Source organism: Jaculus jaculus, chromosome 13, assembly GCF_020740685.1.
Source record: "Jaculus jaculus isolate mJacJac1 chromosome 13, mJacJac1.mat.Y.cur, whole genome shotgun sequence".
NCBI classification, from domain to species: Eukaryota; Metazoa; Chordata; class Mammalia; order Rodentia; family Dipodidae; genus Jaculus; species Jaculus jaculus.
In genome coordinates, this window is record NC_059114.1 from 8,523,769 (window position 1) to 8,543,742 (window position 19,974).

Consider the following 19,974-nt stretch of genomic DNA (forward strand, 5'->3'; position numbering starts at 1 on the left):
AAAATAAAAACCCTCTTGCTTTTAAAAGTAGGCAGATATGGGTAAAAACCCAAAAACTTATCAGAACCCAAGATGCATGAGGCAGAGAGATGCAATGTGTGATTTTCACCATTCCTAGCATTTATAGTGGAGGATTTTTGCTTCAAAGGGCACATATCTGTATTTCAGTTCAATATAAATTAATACAACCAAACACACAAGGTACAATGTCAGGTCACAGATACGGTCACATTAAAAAGCATATGGTTATGACAGCTACTTATACAACTAGCCCAGGAGTCCAATAACAGATAACTGGATAAAGAAAATGGGGTGTAGATGCAGAGTGGATTTTTTTTTCAGCCATGGGAAATGAATGAAACTGGAGATAATTGTATTAAATGAGGGGAGAGGGGGAAAAGAGAGGGAGAGAGATGGAAAGAGAGACACTGGGATTTAGGAATTACTGACGAAGGATAATAAACAATGAAAAACTTATTCAGGTAACTCTGAAGTAACCAAATGAGTATAGTCTTAAATGGTCTCTTGGTCTCTCCCCCATCTCTCCTTTTGTCCTCCCTTCATCTGAAACAAAGCTTCGCTGTGCACCAGAACTTGTGGCACCCCTCTTGCCTCAGTCCCCCATGCTGGGGTTATAGGCTCCATCACTACCCAGCCTTTCTTTTCTCTTGATTTTGAGACATGGTCTTACTGTGTTGCCCAAGCTAGCCTTCAGCTCCTGGTGCAGGCAATCCTCCTGCCTCACCTATCAACTATAGGTTCACATCATGTCCAGCTCTTGAGTTTTCAAAGGCTGTTTTAAAATCCCTCAGTCCCTGCTGACACTGGTGCCTGACCGTGTTGTGGACAGCTGAAGTGGCCTGCTCACTTACATGCTGTAATTAATCTCCATAATGCTCTATGGTAAAATTAAGAGACGTCAATGTAACTAAACATATGAAGTAATTCATAAACGCTGTTTCCTTTATTGACGTTTTCTTCTCTATGAATTCTATAATTAAAACGCTAGTGTCTGAAACGTCCGTCCGGAAAGCCATCCCAGGATTCCAGGTGCCTTGCCAGGCACCTCACATATATTGTGCATGGTCACTCCCCAACTGCACTTGCCCTGACTGGCGTAGTCAGCACTTTCTGAGGAAGACAGTCAAGAGAAGAGAAGGAGCTAGGTAATGCCCTTTGGCACGCCGCTGCCAGGCCAAGAAGTGCTCCAGCTGGAAGTGAGAGCTGGTTCTGCTTGGGCACACGGCCCTCCCTCTCCACAGAGGCTTGCGGCCACTTTCTCAGTGTGCCACAGCTACGGGCTATCAACTGCTTGAGAAAGTTACATTCTAATTTGCAAATAAAGACCAGCATGACCTTTCATCATCTGACAATTCAAGCCCCTCGGTGAGCTCAACACACTTCTCCCCACAGATTCAAAACACCCACTAAAGAAACCGCACTGATGACATCAAAATAAAAGACTAATCAAGAGAGGGAGGGGATGTGATGGAGAGTGGGCTGTGAGGGGGAGAGAGGGAGGGGAGGGAATCATCATGGTTTATTGTCTATAATTACGGAAGTTGCCAATAAAAAAGTTTTTTTCGTTTTTTTTTTTTAAAGAAAAGCACGAGGGAGCTGCAGAGTTCACACGGGGTCTCCAGCGGGTCATGGTGCAAGGGGCACACTCCAGGTGCAGCGTTCTGCTAACATGCCCACACGCAGGACAGCAGAAGGACCATGTCCCTGACTAGGCTACTCACTCATGAAGCCGGGACGAGGTCTTCTACGACACGTGATTGCCAAGGAAAGACCCAGCGGTCAAAGCAGTGTTTGCGGGCATCCGAGTACCCCGTCTCAGGAAGCAGCTAATGGCTTACAGTAAGCTTCCTACCTCCCGGTCCTTGAGCTTCATGGCCAGCACCAGCTGATGCCTGTGGTTCGTGAGAGCCTCCCGGTAATTCCCTTTGGAGAAGAATGCGGAGCCCAGATTCCCATGAGCTCGGCATTCTCCAGTCTGGTCACCTGAGTGGGATTTAAGAAAAAAAAAAAATTCTCTTAGTCTTAGCATTATTAATAATATATAATGGCAATCTTAATTTAAGAACCACGGAATTACAAGCTAGGGTTTCATTTAGCTGCCTTTAGCAAAGCATTAGGTTTTTCCCCAGGACTGTATTTGGGGGTGTTAGGGTCCTAGAGCGTGAATCTCCAGACAAGTGTTACGGTCACTGTGACACAAAACTAGTCAGGGGCGTAGGGTTCTAGGAGAGCGTAGGGACCTGGACACACACCAGCTGCCGCTGCGGTGTCCTCATTGCTCTGTGAATGACCTCTGACTGGCAGTGATTAGCTTGTTGGTTCAGTCATTTGATGCCGAGCCTCCTATAATATATTACTTCTTTACAAGTATACACACTGCCCTTCCCCCTGAAACCCTGAAAGTCCTTGACTAATCACCTCCCTCCTTGTCACAAGCCATGTTTATTCTCTAAGTGAGAAAACTGGGACACAGCCGTTAGGACACCTATCCAAAGTCACCCAGCCAACCTGGGTGCTATGGTGCAGGTCCCTAAACCCCATCCCTCCTAAGCTGGCACAGCCGAGGCAACACAGTGAGACTCCAAACATGCAACCATCAAACAATCCCACCCCAAAGTCTTGTAGCTGGTAAGGAGCAGAGCCACGAAAACCAATAGTCTGGTGCCACAGCACATGTCTTGACTCTGCTCCGTACTGAATCCTTGGACAAACTCATGATGCATTCGCATGGAGGCAAAAATTAAATTGAAGATTAAAATTCACCCACCAGTACTAGCGCTTAGGATGTTAGATTTATAAGCCCTGAACTCTGAGGAAGGCCATGAGTGAGTGTACTAACCCACATCCCTGGCCTGCCTGGGAACCCTGGTGCCATGCTTTATGAAAACACTGAAGGTTTGAGGGCTCTGAACAGAGAACATTCTGGAGACACATACTCATTGCATATGCTATTCCTATTCATGCCAGGCTAACCAGCTGGGTTTGTTTCTTCTCAGTCCTAAAATGAAGGGAGGGCAGGACTCTACCTAAGGTCTTGGCTACATCCAGGTCCTGCTGCATGTACCCAGTGCTCTTCTCTGTGTTTCCAAGAGACCAGTGTGCGCTGCTCAGGGCCGAGAAGACAGAGCCCCTCAGTTTGAGGCTGCAAGTGCCGATCTTCAGAGCGGCTTCTAGGACAACCACAGAGGCACCATGGTGGCCGGCTGTCAGGAGTTCCTGCCCAACCACGGACACGACCACAAAGGGACTCTTGTCCAGTTTCATTTTCTGAAGTTGCTGATAAGTGGGCTCGAGGGAGTCTGAGGAAAAAGAAAACCGAAGAATATGGGTTGAATCACAATGCCATCTTTTCTAACATGCTCTACAAACAAATGATTGCCCTGCTGGTCATGGCTGGTTCACGTGCCAGCTCTTCAAGCTTCAATCACCACAGCCCAGAGGTCTTCTTTTCCTTGCTACCCCACACACCACCACAGCCATACTATGCTTCAGCTTTTCACTGATGATGCAAAACTCTCCCGGAATGGTTCTTCTCTTCCCTGAATGGTCTGCCTCCTTTTCCAAATCCTCCAAGCACAGCCTTCGAATCCCATCTCTACTGGGTACTACATTAATTCTTGCAGCAAAACTTCATCTATTCTTACATCTAAACTTGTCTCCATTTTTATAGTTAATACCACCCAGCTTAGCTGCTGATGATCTAAGAATTCTTTTGCATATGCGCAATTAAAAATATTTTCCCAGCTAAATCATTTATTACCTCATTATAATTCTATAGCAGGTGGCACAACGCAGGCACATGATAAACAACTCTTCACTGCCACCGAGGTAAGAGAGGTGGACATGTCTGCCACTCAATAAATATTTGTTAAAACTGAGTATGAATGATTAATAAAATCTGTGCATATGTTTTTCTTTCCTATATGAAAAAAAGGAAACCCTACCAACTCAATCCAGCCATTCTCGCTGGAAACTCCCATGCCGTGGCTCCTTCTGAGACTTCAGGGAAGTGTTGCATCACCGGTGAAAGCCGGAAGAAAGAGTGAGTGTGTCGGTACGTGCCATGGTAATAGTGCAGACCGAGACTGCTGGGCTGAGGTACTTGCCACTAGATGTGGGGTATGTGGTGGTGAGGGTGGTGCTACCTGGAAGCTCTGTGGTGGTTTGAATGTGAATGTATGTCCCCATAGCCTCAGGAATTTGTGATTAACATTAAGCTTGCGACTTAAGCCTGTTGGGGGGGTTTGGGGGGGGTGTCACTGGGGAATGGATCTTGATTCCAGCCCTACTAGGAGTGTTCAGAGCCACGTTTGAGCTCTGCTTGTTGGTGCCGGCTGGTGTCGGCTTTTCTTTCTCCTCTGTGGATGCTAAAGTGAGACAGCTTCCTCCACCATTGATGGAGTTTCCTCTGGAATCTGTAAGCCTGTAATCAACCCTTTCCTCCCATAAGCTGCTTCTGGTCAGATGTTTATCCCAGCAACAAGAAAGTAATGGCAATAAGCTTGGAGAACTTGTGCTTGAAGCAGGCCATGATGTTCTAGCTAGGACCTCTGAACCAAAATACCACCAGGCAAAACCATAAGGAAATCACCTGTCAGTACTATGAGATGGAAGATGAATGCATCAGCATTGACCTCGTTTGATTTTCACATGGTATATGTTGAGGACACAGATTAGAAGTCAGTAAAGTACATGGGATCTGTTCCACAATTTGAATGTAGGGGACCATGCAGCTCCTGTTACCTCCCTTGAAATTTGTCATTAAGGACAACTGCAGAGCTATGAACTATTGTCCTACAAGGAGATGGCATGGAGGACCCGTTTGCTTAGTGGCAGTGAAAACCTCCTTGGTGACAGCGACTTTGCTATTCAGATGTAACATACTAAAAAACAGTTGGTCTCTTTAAGTCTTGAATCTCCTAGCCAACAGTACTACATTAAAATGTAATTTTTACAATTTATGATTTCTCAACTCTCCATTTAGAAGCTTGCGTCTGAATCAACATTACCACGGAAACCTTGAAACTTACTGGAGCCTAGAGCATTTTTTTCCCTTCAATCAGATTGCTAAACAGAGAGAACAAAGAACATTTTTACACCTGTCAAGTGCGGGCTGTGCAGAGTGCCCGCAAACACCAGCTAAGCGGTTAAATGGGTTAAACGCACACGCAGGAACCCAGGAACTGCAAGGGGAGGAAAGGACAATGCAGCACTAGAATGCCAGGAGATGCCTGCTGCTAGATTTGGCAGCCAATGATGAGCAACATCAGCATCCCACTGCCTGATTGGCAGGAACCAAACTAATAGACTTTAGAACTAGATTTGTGAAATGTCATCATTTGAGAAATGAAGAACTTGAGTATTTAGTTCCTGATTGGCAGGAACCAAACTAATAGACTTTAGAACTAGATTTGTGAAATGTCATCATTTGAGAAATGAAGAACTTGAGTATTCAAGATCGCAGTCTGGGACACAGCTGTGAAAAGAACCCACGGCAGGGCTCTGGGCCCATAAAGCCACCATAGTAGGCTAGCTAAAAACCCACAACAGGGGGCTGGAGAGATGGCCCAGCAGTTAAAGGCACTTGCTTGCAAAGCCTGATGTCCTGGGGTGCCATTCCCTAGTACCCACGTAAAGCCAGTTGCACAAAGTAGTGCATGAGTCTGGAGTTCGTTCGCAGTGGCAGGAGGCCCTGGCATCCATATTGTCTCTCATAAGTAAATCAAAATATTAGCCGGGCGTGGTGGCACACGCCTTTAATCCCAGCACTCGGGAGGCAGAGATAGGAGGATCGCCGTGAGTTCAAGGCCACCCTGAGACTACAGAGTGAATTCCAGGACAGCCTGGACCAGAGTGAGACCCTACCTCGAAACCCCCCCGCAAAAAAAATTAAAAATTTTTAGAAAGAACTCATGGTAAGGCTGTAGGCCCACCATAGCCAGAAGAGTCTCGATGATGAACTACAGAAGCACTGACTGCTTTTAAGTAGAAAAGACATGCACTGAGTGACTGCTGATAGGAATCCAGACCTTCAAAATGACAGCCAAAATCATGCCGCAAAAGCTATCTGGTGAAGGCAGCACAGCCACTGCAAGAAAACGCAGACGTCCATGGCTCGAAACCCTGCCCCGACAGAACCTGCCCATGGTCACCACCACAGCAGTCTGCGCCACCCTCTCCTGAACCTGCAGTCCTGACACAGAGCTGAGGTCCCGGCTGCAAAGGTGGGTGGGAAAATTATGATTGTGGGAGGCTGGAAGCAGATGTGCAAGATTGGGGAACTCCTGAAATACGGACGTGTTTGATAGCTCGTCTCAACACGGCAGCTGGCAGGCAAGGGCCCGTGCCTCCGGCAGAGGCGCTCTCTCCCAGAGTGCCATGGGGTCTGTGGCTGAGCGACAGCAGCACGCAGAAGAGAGGATCCTGCAACAGTCTGAGGACTGAGGAGATGTCCAGAAGATTCCTCGGAGTGAAAGGAATTGAAGGGATTAGAAGTAAAAAACAAATTCCCATGTGCAGTGTATAGGAAAGAGAATCAAAAAAAGCACATTAAAGGCTGGAGAGATGGCTTAGCAGTTAAGCGCTTGCCTGTGAAGCCTAAGGACCCCGGTTCGAGGCTCGGTTCCCCAGGACCCACGTTAGCCAGATGCACAAGGGGGCGCACGCGTCTGGAGTTCGTTTGCAGAGGCTGGAGGCCCTGGCGCGCCCATTCTCTCTGTCTCTATCTGCCTCTTTATCTCTCTGTCACTTTTGAATAAATAAATAAAATAATTTTTTTAAAAAAGCACATTAAAGGTTAAACAGCAATGCAAGGGAAACATAAAACTGATATAAAAGTGAGTTTACCAAGGGCCATTAGAGAGCTTTCTTACTGGATGAACGGGACTGAAATATGGCTCCTGTATTTTTTGTTTTGTTTTGTTTTGAGGGAGAGATTCACTGTAGCCCAGGCTGACCTAAAATTCACTATGCAAGACTGGAGGGATGGCTTAGCAGTTAAGGTGTTTGTTTGCAAAGCCAAAGGACCCCGGTTCAATTCCCCAGGACCACATTTTCCAGATGCACAAGGGGGCTCACACATCTGGAGTTCGTTTGCAATGGCTGGAGGCCCTGGCATGCCCATTCATTCTCTCTCTCTCATAAATAAATAAATAAATAAATAAATAAAATTTTTTTAAAAAATTAAGGATGTAGTCTCAGGGTGGCCACGAACTCACGGTGATCCTCCTACCTCTGCCTCCAAGTGCTGGGATTGAAGGTGTTCTCCAACACGCCTGGCTCTCCTGTCTTCTGATTGGAAAGACTGATCATCCCAAACTGAGGATCCAGGGAAAGGCAGGGGCAGAGAATAACGGAGTGGGAACAAACCAGCCTGAGTCGACCGGGGAACATATGCAGGCCGGAAGCAGCTGTGGACTAGTGGGCAGAGCACCGAGCTGAGGATGGAAACGTCTGTGTCGAGAAGGACTTGGGCTGCATCTCCTCACTTGGTCAAATGCTCAGGTTGTAACTGTGGTAGCCGTGCACAAATCTACACATGTGCACATGCATGTGGCTGCATTCATGTGTGTATGTACACACGGGCATGTGGGCATATATGACCACCTATGCCTGTGCATAGCTAAATACACAGGCCATCCATTTTACTACATGTAATTTTAAGTTTAATGTCAAATTTCTCTGTTTTGGGATCAATTACTAATCAGAAGCTCTAATCAGTACTTGTACATGCTGGCGATTTTGTGGGTTTCTTTCTTTTGTTTTAAGCTGGGATTTTTGCTATGTTCCCCAGGCCAGTCCCAAACTCCTGAGTTTAAACTACCCTCCCATCTTAGCCTCCCAAGTAAGCACTGGCACATGTCACTGCTCCTAGCCAACAAAACTAGCTCTAGATGAAAAACTATGGCAGGACGGTTTTTAAGTCTATAGGTAATCTCCGAGGTTCTTTCCAACTCTGTTATTCTACAGGACACGGGTTCTATTAGCAAAGGGCCAATTTTGTGATGTTTAATAGATTAGAACAGAACGTTGGAAGCCTGCAATATTAGATGGTTTTCTTTGCAATCTATGCATGATACATGTGTAGCCAATGCCAAGCCAGTTCTGTCAGAATACAAAGGCTCTGCACAATGCTGCTGACCCACTGCTATGGTTCTGAAAGGGAAAGGAAACAGAAACATGAACAGTCACACTTCCTGACACTTACAGCTTGAGGGAATGACCAGGCGTGGTGGCGCACGTCTTTAATCCCAGTACTTGGGAGGCAGAGGTAGGAGGGTCACTGTGAGTTTGAGGGCAGCCTGAGACTACATAGTGAATTCCAGGTCAGCCTGGGCTACAGCGAGACCCTACCTCAAAGAAAAAAAAAAAAAAGAATGAAAGAAAAAGAGAAAAAGCTTGTTGGAATGTAGTAGAAGCTAAAATAAACCATCACTCCCACCCCTGGCTAAGAAACACGCTACACCGCCCCAGTTCTGAGACACGCACCTGTCACACATGAGCATTTCTGTATTGGAGGTGTCATATCTTGAGCTCAGTGGTACCTCAAAATAGTGGTCATTTCTACATCTACACAGGCCTAAAGGAGCCCAAAAGTTACGTGATGAGGAAGGATGGTGTGAACACCTGTCATCAGTGTCTTGTTATTTCTTAGTGATATATAAACAGACAGTCACAGTTCTCAGAAGTGGTAGGCTGTGCTGTGGGACACTGGAGGGGAGGTTTTGCAAAGGAAATGACATCAAATACAAACTGAAACAGTGGAACCACGGTGCTGCCCGGGTACGGCAGGGAGTGGTCAGTGGGAACATTTGGAGACAGTGGCGAAGGAGTGGGTCTCTGGCACTCAGCTGAGAGAGACTTGTTGGTAAGCGCCCATGGAGGAAGCCCATGGTACCTTGATGATCTCGTTCCCAGCATCTCACCTGCCAGAAACATGAGAGGGGGCTCCACAGGAGAAAGACCCCATCTGCAGAGGAGGAGGTCTCCTTCACCCCAGTGCCCAGCTCTCAGAACAACATGAGGAGGTGGACATCACCACTTCCTTCCCCCTTTGGGAAGAGGCTGGCACAGAGGATGGAAGCCACCTTCCTCAGTTGGAAGATGAGGAAACAGTAGTGCCAGAATCAGAATCCATTCTTGTGGGGGAGCAAATTTCCAAGATGGCCCTCCTGTGAAAAGTGACTCAGTTCAAAGGGAATTAGAGGGAGGGTGTTCACAGAGCGCAGACACTTAGGAAAATGCAGGTGGGCCTCAACTCACTGAGAGGTCAGACAGGAAAAGGTGTGCACAGAGGGCAGACATGTAGGAAAATGCAGGTGACCAAGAGAAAAGCTTAAGTGCTCGGCAGCCATGTCCCATGGGCATTTGATATAATCAGCTTCCTCCAGAGCAGCAGAGACACAGCAGGCGACGGCCCCAACCCAACAGCCCTGTGGGATTAATAGGAAGAGAGGAAAGATAGCTGAGAGAACCTGCGAGAAGCAGCAGCCCTGGTGCCTCCCAGGAACAAACGAAGGGAGCTCGACCACTCCCTCATGGGGCAGAGGCTCCGTGGCCGGCACAGCGGTGGGAACTGTACCCACATTTACTCCCGAGACACAATGCTCAAAAATGGCTGAAAGACTGGCTGAAACGGAGACAGGGCAAACAGTACAGACGACGGCAAATCCAGTGCAACAGTCTTAATTTATATTCATCCAGGTTTTCCCATTGTGTCGAGTAATATATCCACGGGAGAAATGGCTCAATTGATATCTGGGTGGTGAGCATAAGTGAAATTATAATAATAAAATCAAAAGAGATTTGATTCAGTTAGAAGTCTAGGGAACAAATAATTTTAAAAAGCACATTAGTTTATATTCTCTGTGTGTGTGTGTGTGTGTGTGTGTGTGTGTGTGTTAGCATCAGAGACTAGCTTTTGGGCGGGTCCTCACCTGTCCATCTCATTTGAGGCGGGGTTTCTTGATCTGGATCTCATGCTACTGTCCTGTGCTGGGCTGGCCTCGGGCTTCCGGAAAATTCTCCTGTCTGCCTCACGTCTCACCCTCAGTGTCAATGTGCTAAGACTACAGTACCTTCTGGGGCCTGGGGTTGAACTCAGGCACTGCAGCCTCAGGCAAGCATATGGGGTGCTGCACACACACGCACGCATGCACGAGTAAAGAAACAGGTGAGCTCCCTGGACCAGAGTGAGACCCTACCTCGAAAAACCAAAAAAAAAAAAAAAAAAAAGAAAAGAAAAGAAACAGGTGAGCTCTTCCTCTGAGGCACTGAGGTTTACATGCAAGGCTTTGTACACGCTATGCAAGCTTTACCACTGAGTCGAATCTCCAGCCCTAAGAGGAGAACCTGTGTCTTCTTCAAAATTGCTGTCAAGACATGGGAGTTTGTGTGTTAACAGAATCACCCAGAGAAGAGGGTTGTTTTTTGCTTTGTTTTGTTTTTTGCTGTTGGATTTAAGAATTTCAAAACAAGGGCTGACTGAGAGGCTCAAGCGCTTGCAGTAGAAGCCTGAGGACCTGAGTCCAGACCCTCTCACCACGTAGACACCAGGTGAGGTGGTGCTCCAAATGGATGAGCTCTGGGGCCGGCGAGAAACCCTGTCTCAAAAACTAGTGGAGCGTCATTCAGGAGACACTGGCATCAGCCTTTGGCCTCCACACCCACGTAGTACACATGCAGCCTCCCACATGCACGCGCCACACTCTCTCTCACACACACACACTCTCTCACACACACTCTCTCTCTCTTTCACATACACACACACATTCTCTCTCACACACACATTCCCTCTCTCACACACACACATTCCCTCTCTCACACACGCACATTCCCTCTCTCACACACACACTTTCTCTCTCTCACACACACTCTCTCTCTCTTTCACATACACACACACTTTCTCTCTCACACACACACATTCCCTCTCTCACACACACACATTCCCTCTCTCACACACACATATTCCCTCTCTCACACACACACATTCCCTCTCTCACACACACACTTTCTCTCTCTTACACACACACTCTCTCACACACACATTCTCTCTCACACACACACTTTCTCTCTCACACACACATTCTCTCTCACACACACACATTCTCTCTCACACATACATTCCCTCTCACACACACACATTCTATCTCCCTCATACACACACACACACACACACACACATTCTCTCTCTCACACATGCATTCTGTCTGTCACACACTCACATTCTCTCACACACATACACACATTCTCTCTCTCTCTCTCTCTCTCACACACACACACACACACACACACACACACATTTTTTTCTCTCTCACACACATATTCTCTCCCTCTCTTTCTCTCACTACAAAACCAAAACAACAGGCACAACAGATCAGCCCCCCCTGTGAAGTGCCGAGTCTGCACAGCTGTGCCTCAATGTCGGAGGCACAAAAAGATGCAGGAGCCTAAAAATGAGCGGTGGGTTTAAAAAACGAGCAGCAGACACTGTTAGGCTAGTGGGTTGCCACACTGGAGAAGAGGGGAGGACGCTGGGATGTGGGGTGGGCTCCGAGCACGGGGGAAAGCAAGTCTTTCTGAGGCCTACCCAGGCGAGGCCCGCCAGGAATGAACGCACACTGGGGAAAGACCAGGCTGAAAACAAACCAGGTAAATTCAATTGCCTCGAGGGAAGAGGAGGCAATATTGAAGTGCCCCGGGCATGTGCAGGAAGCAGCTTTCTCCAGGTCAGCCTAAGGTCGCAGCACAGACCACCCCTCCCTCTCCCTGCAGCAGCTCTGAGCTACTTTTCACAGCGCAGAGACTCCCTTTAATTTATCTAAGCAAGCTGCTGCAAAGGCCGAACAGTATGACTGTGCTGATATCATGACATGCGCATGACAGTCTCCATCAGCAGCAGAGACGCAGCAGAAGAAACACGCGACTGCTTTGGGAACTAAATAAAAATGCTCTGTGTGTGCTCTTTGTGGAGGGCAGAGGGAGGAAAATGGAAAAGAGAGACAGGTTGATCTTTTTTTCTTCCTTTCCAAGCCCTGGAGCTCCAAAGCGCATCTGCTCTGAGTCACAGTTTATTAACAGTGAGGTCCCATGGTGGGAGAAGCCATTAGGTTCCTGCAGCAAAGACTCAGCTTTGTATGGCTTTAAAAAAATATATTTTATTTATATAATTATTTGAGACAAAAAGTGGCGGGAGGTGGGGAGAGAATGAGCATGCCAGGACCTCTAGCCACTACAAATGAACTCTAGACATATGCACCATCTTGTACATCTGGCTTATGTGGGTACTGGAGAGATGAACCTGGGTCCTTAGGCTTCTCACACAAGTGCCTTAACTACCAAACCATCTCTCCAGTGTTTTGCATGGCTTTTAAAATCACACAAAAGAGGTTTGTCTTTCCCCCTTTTTTCCCCTCAAAACATGGTATCTCTAACTTTTATAGCTATGACTTGCTCAGAGGCCAAGTGGTTCATCCAGCTTTCGTTGAGCATGTACCCTAAACAAGTGCACTGTTAGCTGGTGAACGAAAATGCTTACAAAACCAGAGAAAGTGCCCAACGATCCTGCCATCGGAAGTTTCCGGCTCATTCTCTGATGTGGATAATGCAAAAGTGTACCTACCATTTCTAAGGCAAAAATGGAGTTCTACTGACATAACCTAATTAGCATGAAACAGTATTTGTGTCTACTACACCATGAACCTGCCTTAGTGACCACATCATCACCCACAGAAGACAACTTCCCACGAGCCCATTTTTCAAAAATAAATGTATCTGGAGTTTATTTGCAATGGCTAAAGGCCCTGGCACACCCATATTCTCTTTCTTCCTCTTTCTCTCTCTCTTAAATAAGTAAAATATTTTTGAAACAAAAATAAAATAATATATTAATTAACATTAAAAATGAAATAAAATATAAATGTTCCTCGGCTGGGTGTGCAGTGGAACACTTGTCTAGTACTCTTGAGGTCCTGGTTTTGACCCCTAGCACCACAGGAGGAAAAACTACCACTGCTCCTCAAACTGAAGCCTATCTGCTTTGGGCAGTAGAATGCCTCTGACTTCCACAGAATAATTTTTAATATATCCCCTTATTTCCCTGAATACTAATTAGAAGAAGTGATAGAGAAAAGAAATGTAGACTCCACCTGTCTTGTTTCTCTCTCCTTTTCTTTCAATACAATCTCTTAATGATCCTCTGAAAAATGTTAGTTGCTGCCTATAGTTATACACATATGTCCTTTTAAGAAGCATAAGAATAAACCTGGTATGGAGGTATACACCAGTAACCCAGCACTCAGGAAGCTGAGGGAAGAGACATGCTACAAGTTCAAGACCAACCTGGATTACATAGTGAGGCCTGGGTCAGCCTGAGCCACAGAGTGAGACGCTGCCTTAAAACCAACAACAAAACAAAAAGGAAGGAAAAATTATAAAAATGTCTATTCTTACTGGATTATTTCTAAAAGGTATGCTTGCCCAACAAGAAAATAAACTTAACTGCTAGAGGGGTGGTACAGAATTACAGAACCTTCAAAATATTTTCAAATGGAGATTATTTAAATAATCATAGAATCCCGAGAAGTGAATGTTCATGAGAAATTTAAGACTATAAGCTAGGGGTATTTCCAAGCAGTGGCCATCCCGCATTACCATTCCGCCCCATCAGCACCAATACTGACAGCGATTCTTGAAGGCCTTTGTCTAAAACACCAGCTCTCAGACAAGGTACTGGCCTGGCACCTCTGTGCCTGAGCCTGGAGTCCCACAAGGCCACAGGAGTTTCACTGTCCGTTAGCATCATAAGCACCCCATCCTGCCTACCTCTCATGGGAGACTTCATGGCGGCTTCTACCATCCCCACAAGGAGCTGCAGACTCTTGGGGTCTTGAGCCAGTCCAGACGCAAAGGCCGCCAGGGCGTCGGCATGACGTCCGAGGTACTGGAGGGCAACACCCTGCCGGAAGTATGCCTGGAAACAAAGGGAAAACCAACGCGTTTTACTTGGCATGCTGCGGTCCAGAAAGGCAGATTGGGATTCCTCAGCGGAACAACAGGGCAGCAGAGCTAATATTGGGGTATCACTGGCTCAGAAACAGAAAGGAGGGTTGGTAAGGAGAGGGGCTCACATCTTCTCACATCATAAAGTGTGAGCATGTTTCTTTCAAGCAATCTATATTTGAGACTTTTCTTCTTTTCATTCTCAAACATGTTGACTTTGTCGCATTCTTGGACATTTATTTCCATATTGTCTTTATTGTTTCAAGATTATTAAGAAACATTTCTCGGGGCTGAAAGAGCCTTTGCCCAGCATGCACGAAGCCCTGGGTTCAGTCCCCGGTGCCACATAAACCAGGCATGGTGGCACAGGGCTGCAATTCCAATACTCAGGAGGCAGAAGCAGGAGGCTCAGAAGCGCAAGGTCGTCCTCAGCTACGCAGCGAGTTCAAACCCAGCCTGCGATACATGAAACCCTGCCTATCTGTCCTGTAGTTTTATAAACTTCTCATGGACAGGGATTTGAAGATTTTTCAATGTCTCATCAAAGTATTTGATACAGCACACAATAAGAGAGAAATTCGGGTTATGTTCTATTTCCCCTCTTTCAGTTAAGATTTAGAAAAACTAACTTGGGGACTGGAGAGATGGCTTAGCAATTAAGGCACTTGCCTGCAAAGCCTAAGGAACAGAGTTTGATTCTTCAGTACCCACATAAAGCCAGATGCACAAGGTGGCACATGAATCTGGAGGTTGTTTGCAGTGGCTAGAGGCTCTGGTGCACCCATTCTCTTTCTGCCAGACGTGGTGGTGCACATCTTTAATCCCAGCCCTCATGGGGGGCAAAGGTAGGAGGATTGCTGTGAGTTCGAGGCCCGCCTGAGACTACATAGTGAATTCCAGGTGAGCCTGGGCTACAGCAAGACTCTTACCACCACCACCACCCCTCTCCCACTCCAAAAAAAAAAAAAACTTGGTTGCACACATTTTGGTTTTGTAAAAAATTTTATTTATTCGTTTGAGAGAGAGGGAGAGGAGAGGCAGATAGAAAGAGAATAGGCACACCAGGGTCTCCAGTCACTGCAAACAAACTTCAGACACATGAGCCACCTTGTCCATCGGGCTTATGAGGGCACTGGGGAATTGAACCTGGGTCCTTAGGCTTTGAAGGCAAATGCCTTAACCGCTAAGCCATCTCTTCAGCCCACATTTTCTTGGGCTTTTGTTTGTTTGTTTGTTTGTTGAGGCAAGGCCTCACTATGTAATCCTAGCTAGCCTCGAACGACTCATGGTGATCCTCCCATCTCTGCCTCTTGAGCTGCGATTACAGGCAAGCATGACCATGCCTGGCTATGGCTACATACTTTGTGGCATTTCAGACATACTTTAAACAACTATGTAAACTCTATATGCTTTGCCCTGGACCAAACAAAGGTTATTGTTCTTTGTGTCTTTTGGCTGGACTAGTTCCAAAGCCAGTGCCATCCACGGGGTTATAGGAAACTTCCCCCTACCAGCTAACTGAAGAAATTATCAGAGAATGGGGAAATAGTTAACTTGCAGAATTTAAATGTTTAAATGTTAGAACAGTTTTGAAAAAAACTACAATTTGCTTCATAAAGTTCATGAAATAAAACCAAGTAAATGACCAGCGTTTTGCTATTATGGAACTAGCAAAGGGACTTGTACCTAATTAATACCTAAAAATAACATTATTAAGGCATTCATTGTTTCTATAATACCTGTCTAAAGTCACTAGTTTTTTTCTGCTCAAATACTCTTATAATATTATTCACACCACAAATTTAACTTTTTTCAGTCCACCATACCCAAACATTTTCACAAGTTATATTCTTTCTTTCTTTTTTTTTTTTTTTTTTTTTTTTTTGGTTTTTCGAGGTAGGGTCTCACTCTGGTCCAGGCTGACCTGGAATTAACTCTGTAGTCTCAGGGTGGCCTTGAACTCACGGCGATTCTCCTACCTCTGCCTCCCGAGTGCTGGGATTAAAGGCGTGCGCCACCACGCCCGGCTCCACAAGTTATATTCTTAAGATCTAAATGGAGTTTTAAGCTCTTAAAACTACTAAATAAGCTGAAAATATTTCATAACTTTATAACACACACATACAGAGGGGGAAAGGGACACACTCCTTTCAGGCTCACACGTCTATGTAACTTGTCTCATTCATATAACACTTTGATCTAGTTTAAGACGAGCAACACATTCCAGGTTTCTGTGGGGAAACAATCCATGCACAGAATGAATACTACGATGATGATGGGCTGATCAGCTTCTACTAGTTTAAACTGCCAGCGGCGGTTGACACTCGGGGCCATAGTAAGATGATAACCTGTGAGCGCCCCTTCGTGACTGATTCATGCGCCCTCTTCCTTCCACTGGCCTCAGCCACTGTCTCAGTCTTTAATGTGTGTATAGACATTTCTCATTACCCCTTTCACTTCACATTTTAGATGATTTCTATAATCCAAAAGATGGCCAACAATGCATTCCATCTGAAGATGGCTATAATTTATGTAAGCCTACAAGTGCTATACTAAGACTTAACTACAAATATGCACCTATTCATATAACATATGCACATATAGGCTAAGTGTTGTGGCTCATGCCTGAAATCTCAGCACTCAGGAGGCTGAGGCAGGAAGATTACCAAGAATTTAAGGCCAGTCTGGGTTATGTAGTGAATTCCAGGTCAGCCTTGGCTACAGAGTGAGACCCTATACCAAAAAAAAAAAAAAAATCAATCAATAGTAAATACTTAACTATATATGTGTGTGTGTTTATATAATGTCACATATCTATAAGTGGTAATTATTACTAGTTTGGAGGGAAACAAAAATGTCTATATTTTCAGGTACATATTATAAGAAACAGAAACTTGTGACTCTAAATTTTGGTAGCTTCTTGTGTATTTAAAGCAAAAGCTTGTCATTCATTGTCTCTGAGACAACAAGGGATCTCCGAGCCTACAGAGCGGGATCAGAGCACGCAGGCACAGGTCAGAGTCACAAGCTCAGCCAGCTCATGCTCTGTTTGGTTTGGACACTCGGAAACCAGAGGAGAAAAGACAGGACCGCGCCAAGCCTCCAGTGCTGCTTACTTCCTTCAGAAAAGAGACTTTGCAAGTCCGTGGCCACACCACCCTGAATGTGCCTGATCTTTTCTGATCTCGTAATCTAAACAGGGTCGAGTGTGGTTAGTACTTGGATGGGAGAAAAGGACTCAGGGGGAGGAACAGGAGAGGTGGCTCCATGATCTCCCCAATCCTGCGCAGGCAGGGGCTCAGGGTGCAGGAGCTGATGATGGAGGCCCACGGGTGGCTCAGACAGAGTGGCTCATACAGCTGACCACGCTAGTCACTGCAATAACCAAGGGGTGAAAATTACTTCTGTACTCTGTTGTGAGAGCTATGCCACCACTGAGCTGAAGCTGACAGTGATACTACCTAGAGTGAGTTTAATGAGAAGAGAATAAAGAGAAAATTCAGAACCATGACTGACACAGAGAAAGACCCATCTCCAGTGTTAGTTAACCAGAGAAAAAGACTCTCTAAGAACACAAAATGATAGACTAAGAGGATGCAGGGGTTTCCAACAAGTATTTTAGCATTCAAATCACTGCTTCATTCACTCCTCCCCTTGCTCCAAGAAGAGATGGTAAGTAACTGGGCAGCCACATAATTGGGACGCCTCATTGCCATAAAGCTTCCAGACAAAATCTAAACCACCTGGCTAGAATAACTGAGTCTGGGAAGTGACACTAGTCACCTCAGGCCCCATTCTGTCAACCTCCAAAGACAAGGTCAAGATGCGCAGAGACCCTCAGCTGTTCCCAACAGCTCCAGGAAAACTGATGTGAATGGAAGAGCCAAAGGAAGGGTAGGACTCCTAACAACGTGCTCCTCCAGACACAAAATGGTCTGGATATCCATGACCTCACAGTGCCCAACACTACCTACACAAGACCCTCATAAGAGGAGGAAAAGATCATGACATCAAAATAAAAGAAAGACTGATTGACAGGGGGAGGGGATATGATGGACAATGGAGTTTCAAAGGGGAAAGTGGGAGAAGGGAGGGTATTACCATGGGATATTTTTTATAATCATGTTAGTTGTTAATAAAAAACTCGAAAGAAATAAAAAACTGATGTGGCGTCCTGCAGCCCACCAGCTCCTCCTGCTGCTGGTGTCTTCCCACTATGGTTCCTAAGGAAAAGGGACGAGATCTGGTCCCTTATGAGCAGCTTGTGTGTGTGTGTGTGTGTGTGTGTGTGTGTGTGTGTGTGTGTGTGTGCACCACTTGCTGAAGGCTTGTGCCCATTCTCCCTCAGGTCACATGGACCCCGGCCTCACACATTCATTCCCCACCTGGGCGCTGCTCATGTGCCACAGAGAGAAGGAACAGAGATACCCATCGACTACAGAGAGCACCCCAACCTTGGAGCAATTGTTTGCCCACAGAACTTGGCCAGGAAGAACAGCACCCTTTACGGGAGCTGGGCAATACACCGGACTAAAGGTGGCATCTACATTTCCAAGGGTCCTGCAGTCACCGTTTATTGTATGTGGCTGAACAAGGAAAAGCCCCACGATCTTTCCATGCGTGAAGACAAGGTAAGTGCAGGAAGTCTCCGCTGTCCCTCTCCTCCTCCCTTCAGTCACAGCTCCTCAGCACTATGACATTAACAGAGACAGACAAGGCTCTTCCCTCAAGGTGCTCTCAGTTGGGAGGGGAAAAATATAAAACCACTAATGCCTCGCTGGCTGGCCGCAGTAAATACTAGCAGGGACTGTCCCTGTAAAATTCCAGCAGTAACGAAAAGGTAACTAATGACTAAAGTATTTACAACCTGTGGTTAAGATTGTTGGGATTATTAGCATTTGGCTTTGATTAAAATGGCTATCCGGAGGGTTAAAGTAAAAACAGTCAAAGACTAAACGCTCAGACCAGTAAACTAGTCACCCTGAAAATACCCCTGCAAGTAGCAAAAGATGTTAAGACTTCACTTCCAGCACCCCATCCCCGGTTCTTAATTCCAAACGAAACGGAATCCAGAAATGACCCAACACTCCACTTCCCCTTGGTCCAAGGCACACAGGGCCACACACATGCTTACAGCACATGACAAAACGCATGACATGATATGTGGGACCAAACTGTATATGCACATGCACAGTGTTAATCTGATTCTTACTTCAAGCACTCTGCCTTTGATTTTGATTTACTTATGCTTTCAAACGTGGCCTTTAATATTCCCAACCTTGAACTTACATGCTGAGGAACCTCATCTCTAGCTGTAACATGGTGGTTCACCTGCTGGCCAAGACACACTTTCTGTATTATTACCATCTCTCTTTTCAAAAAAAATATTTTTATTTAATTATTTGAGAGAGAGGCAGATAGAGAGAGAAAATGGGTGCACCAGGGCGTCTAGTCACAGCAAAGGAACTCTAGTCACATGTGCCACCTTGTGCTTCTGACTTACATGGGTCCTGGGGAATCGAACTTGGGTCCTTAGGCTTCACAGGCAAGCCCCTTAACCACTGAGCCATCTCTCCAGCCCTTCATTGCCATCTTTCTAATGCCATGATTGTAAATCACATGACTGCCAAATTCTCCCTCATTGTTCGATTTTTTTTTTAATAAGTAAAAGCAGAGAAAGTGGAACTGCCAATTGTAGGTTTGAAAAAGCAAGAGCACTGATTTATAACTCAACATAACTAGGTCAAAATGAGAATTATTACTAGATGCCAAAAACTCTGAAAGTCTGTATCAGTGGTCTAAGAACCAACAACTACATTCAAGTCATATGGAAAAGGACAAAATTAAAGGATATGTAAAAAGTGGTTTGAGAGAAAAGTCATGAATTTGAGATTTTTTTTAAAAAAAGGGCTATTTTATATGGATAAATAGACTGCATCACTTGAAACAGAAACC

General features: G+C 45.8%; 1 protein-coding gene across 6 annotated transcripts in view; it reads right to left on the minus strand.

Annotated features, from left to right (window-relative positions):
- The window catches only part of Ttc28 (tetratricopeptide repeat domain 28), a 589,332-nt gene that overhangs the window by 273,992 nt on the left and 295,366 nt on the right, over positions 1-19,974 (minus strand). For all 6 annotated transcript variants that reach the window (XM_045132336.1, XM_045132335.1, XM_045132337.1 and 3 more), the window contains 3 exons: positions 13,843-13,990; positions 3,048-3,320; positions 1,874-2,004 (listed from right to left, as the gene is read on the minus strand). In XM_045132336.1, coding sequence (XP_044988271.1) covers positions 1,874-2,004; positions 3,048-3,320; positions 13,843-13,990 — 552 coding nt within the window. The remainder of the gene's footprint in view (positions 1-1,873; positions 2,005-3,047; positions 3,321-13,842; positions 13,991-19,974) is intronic.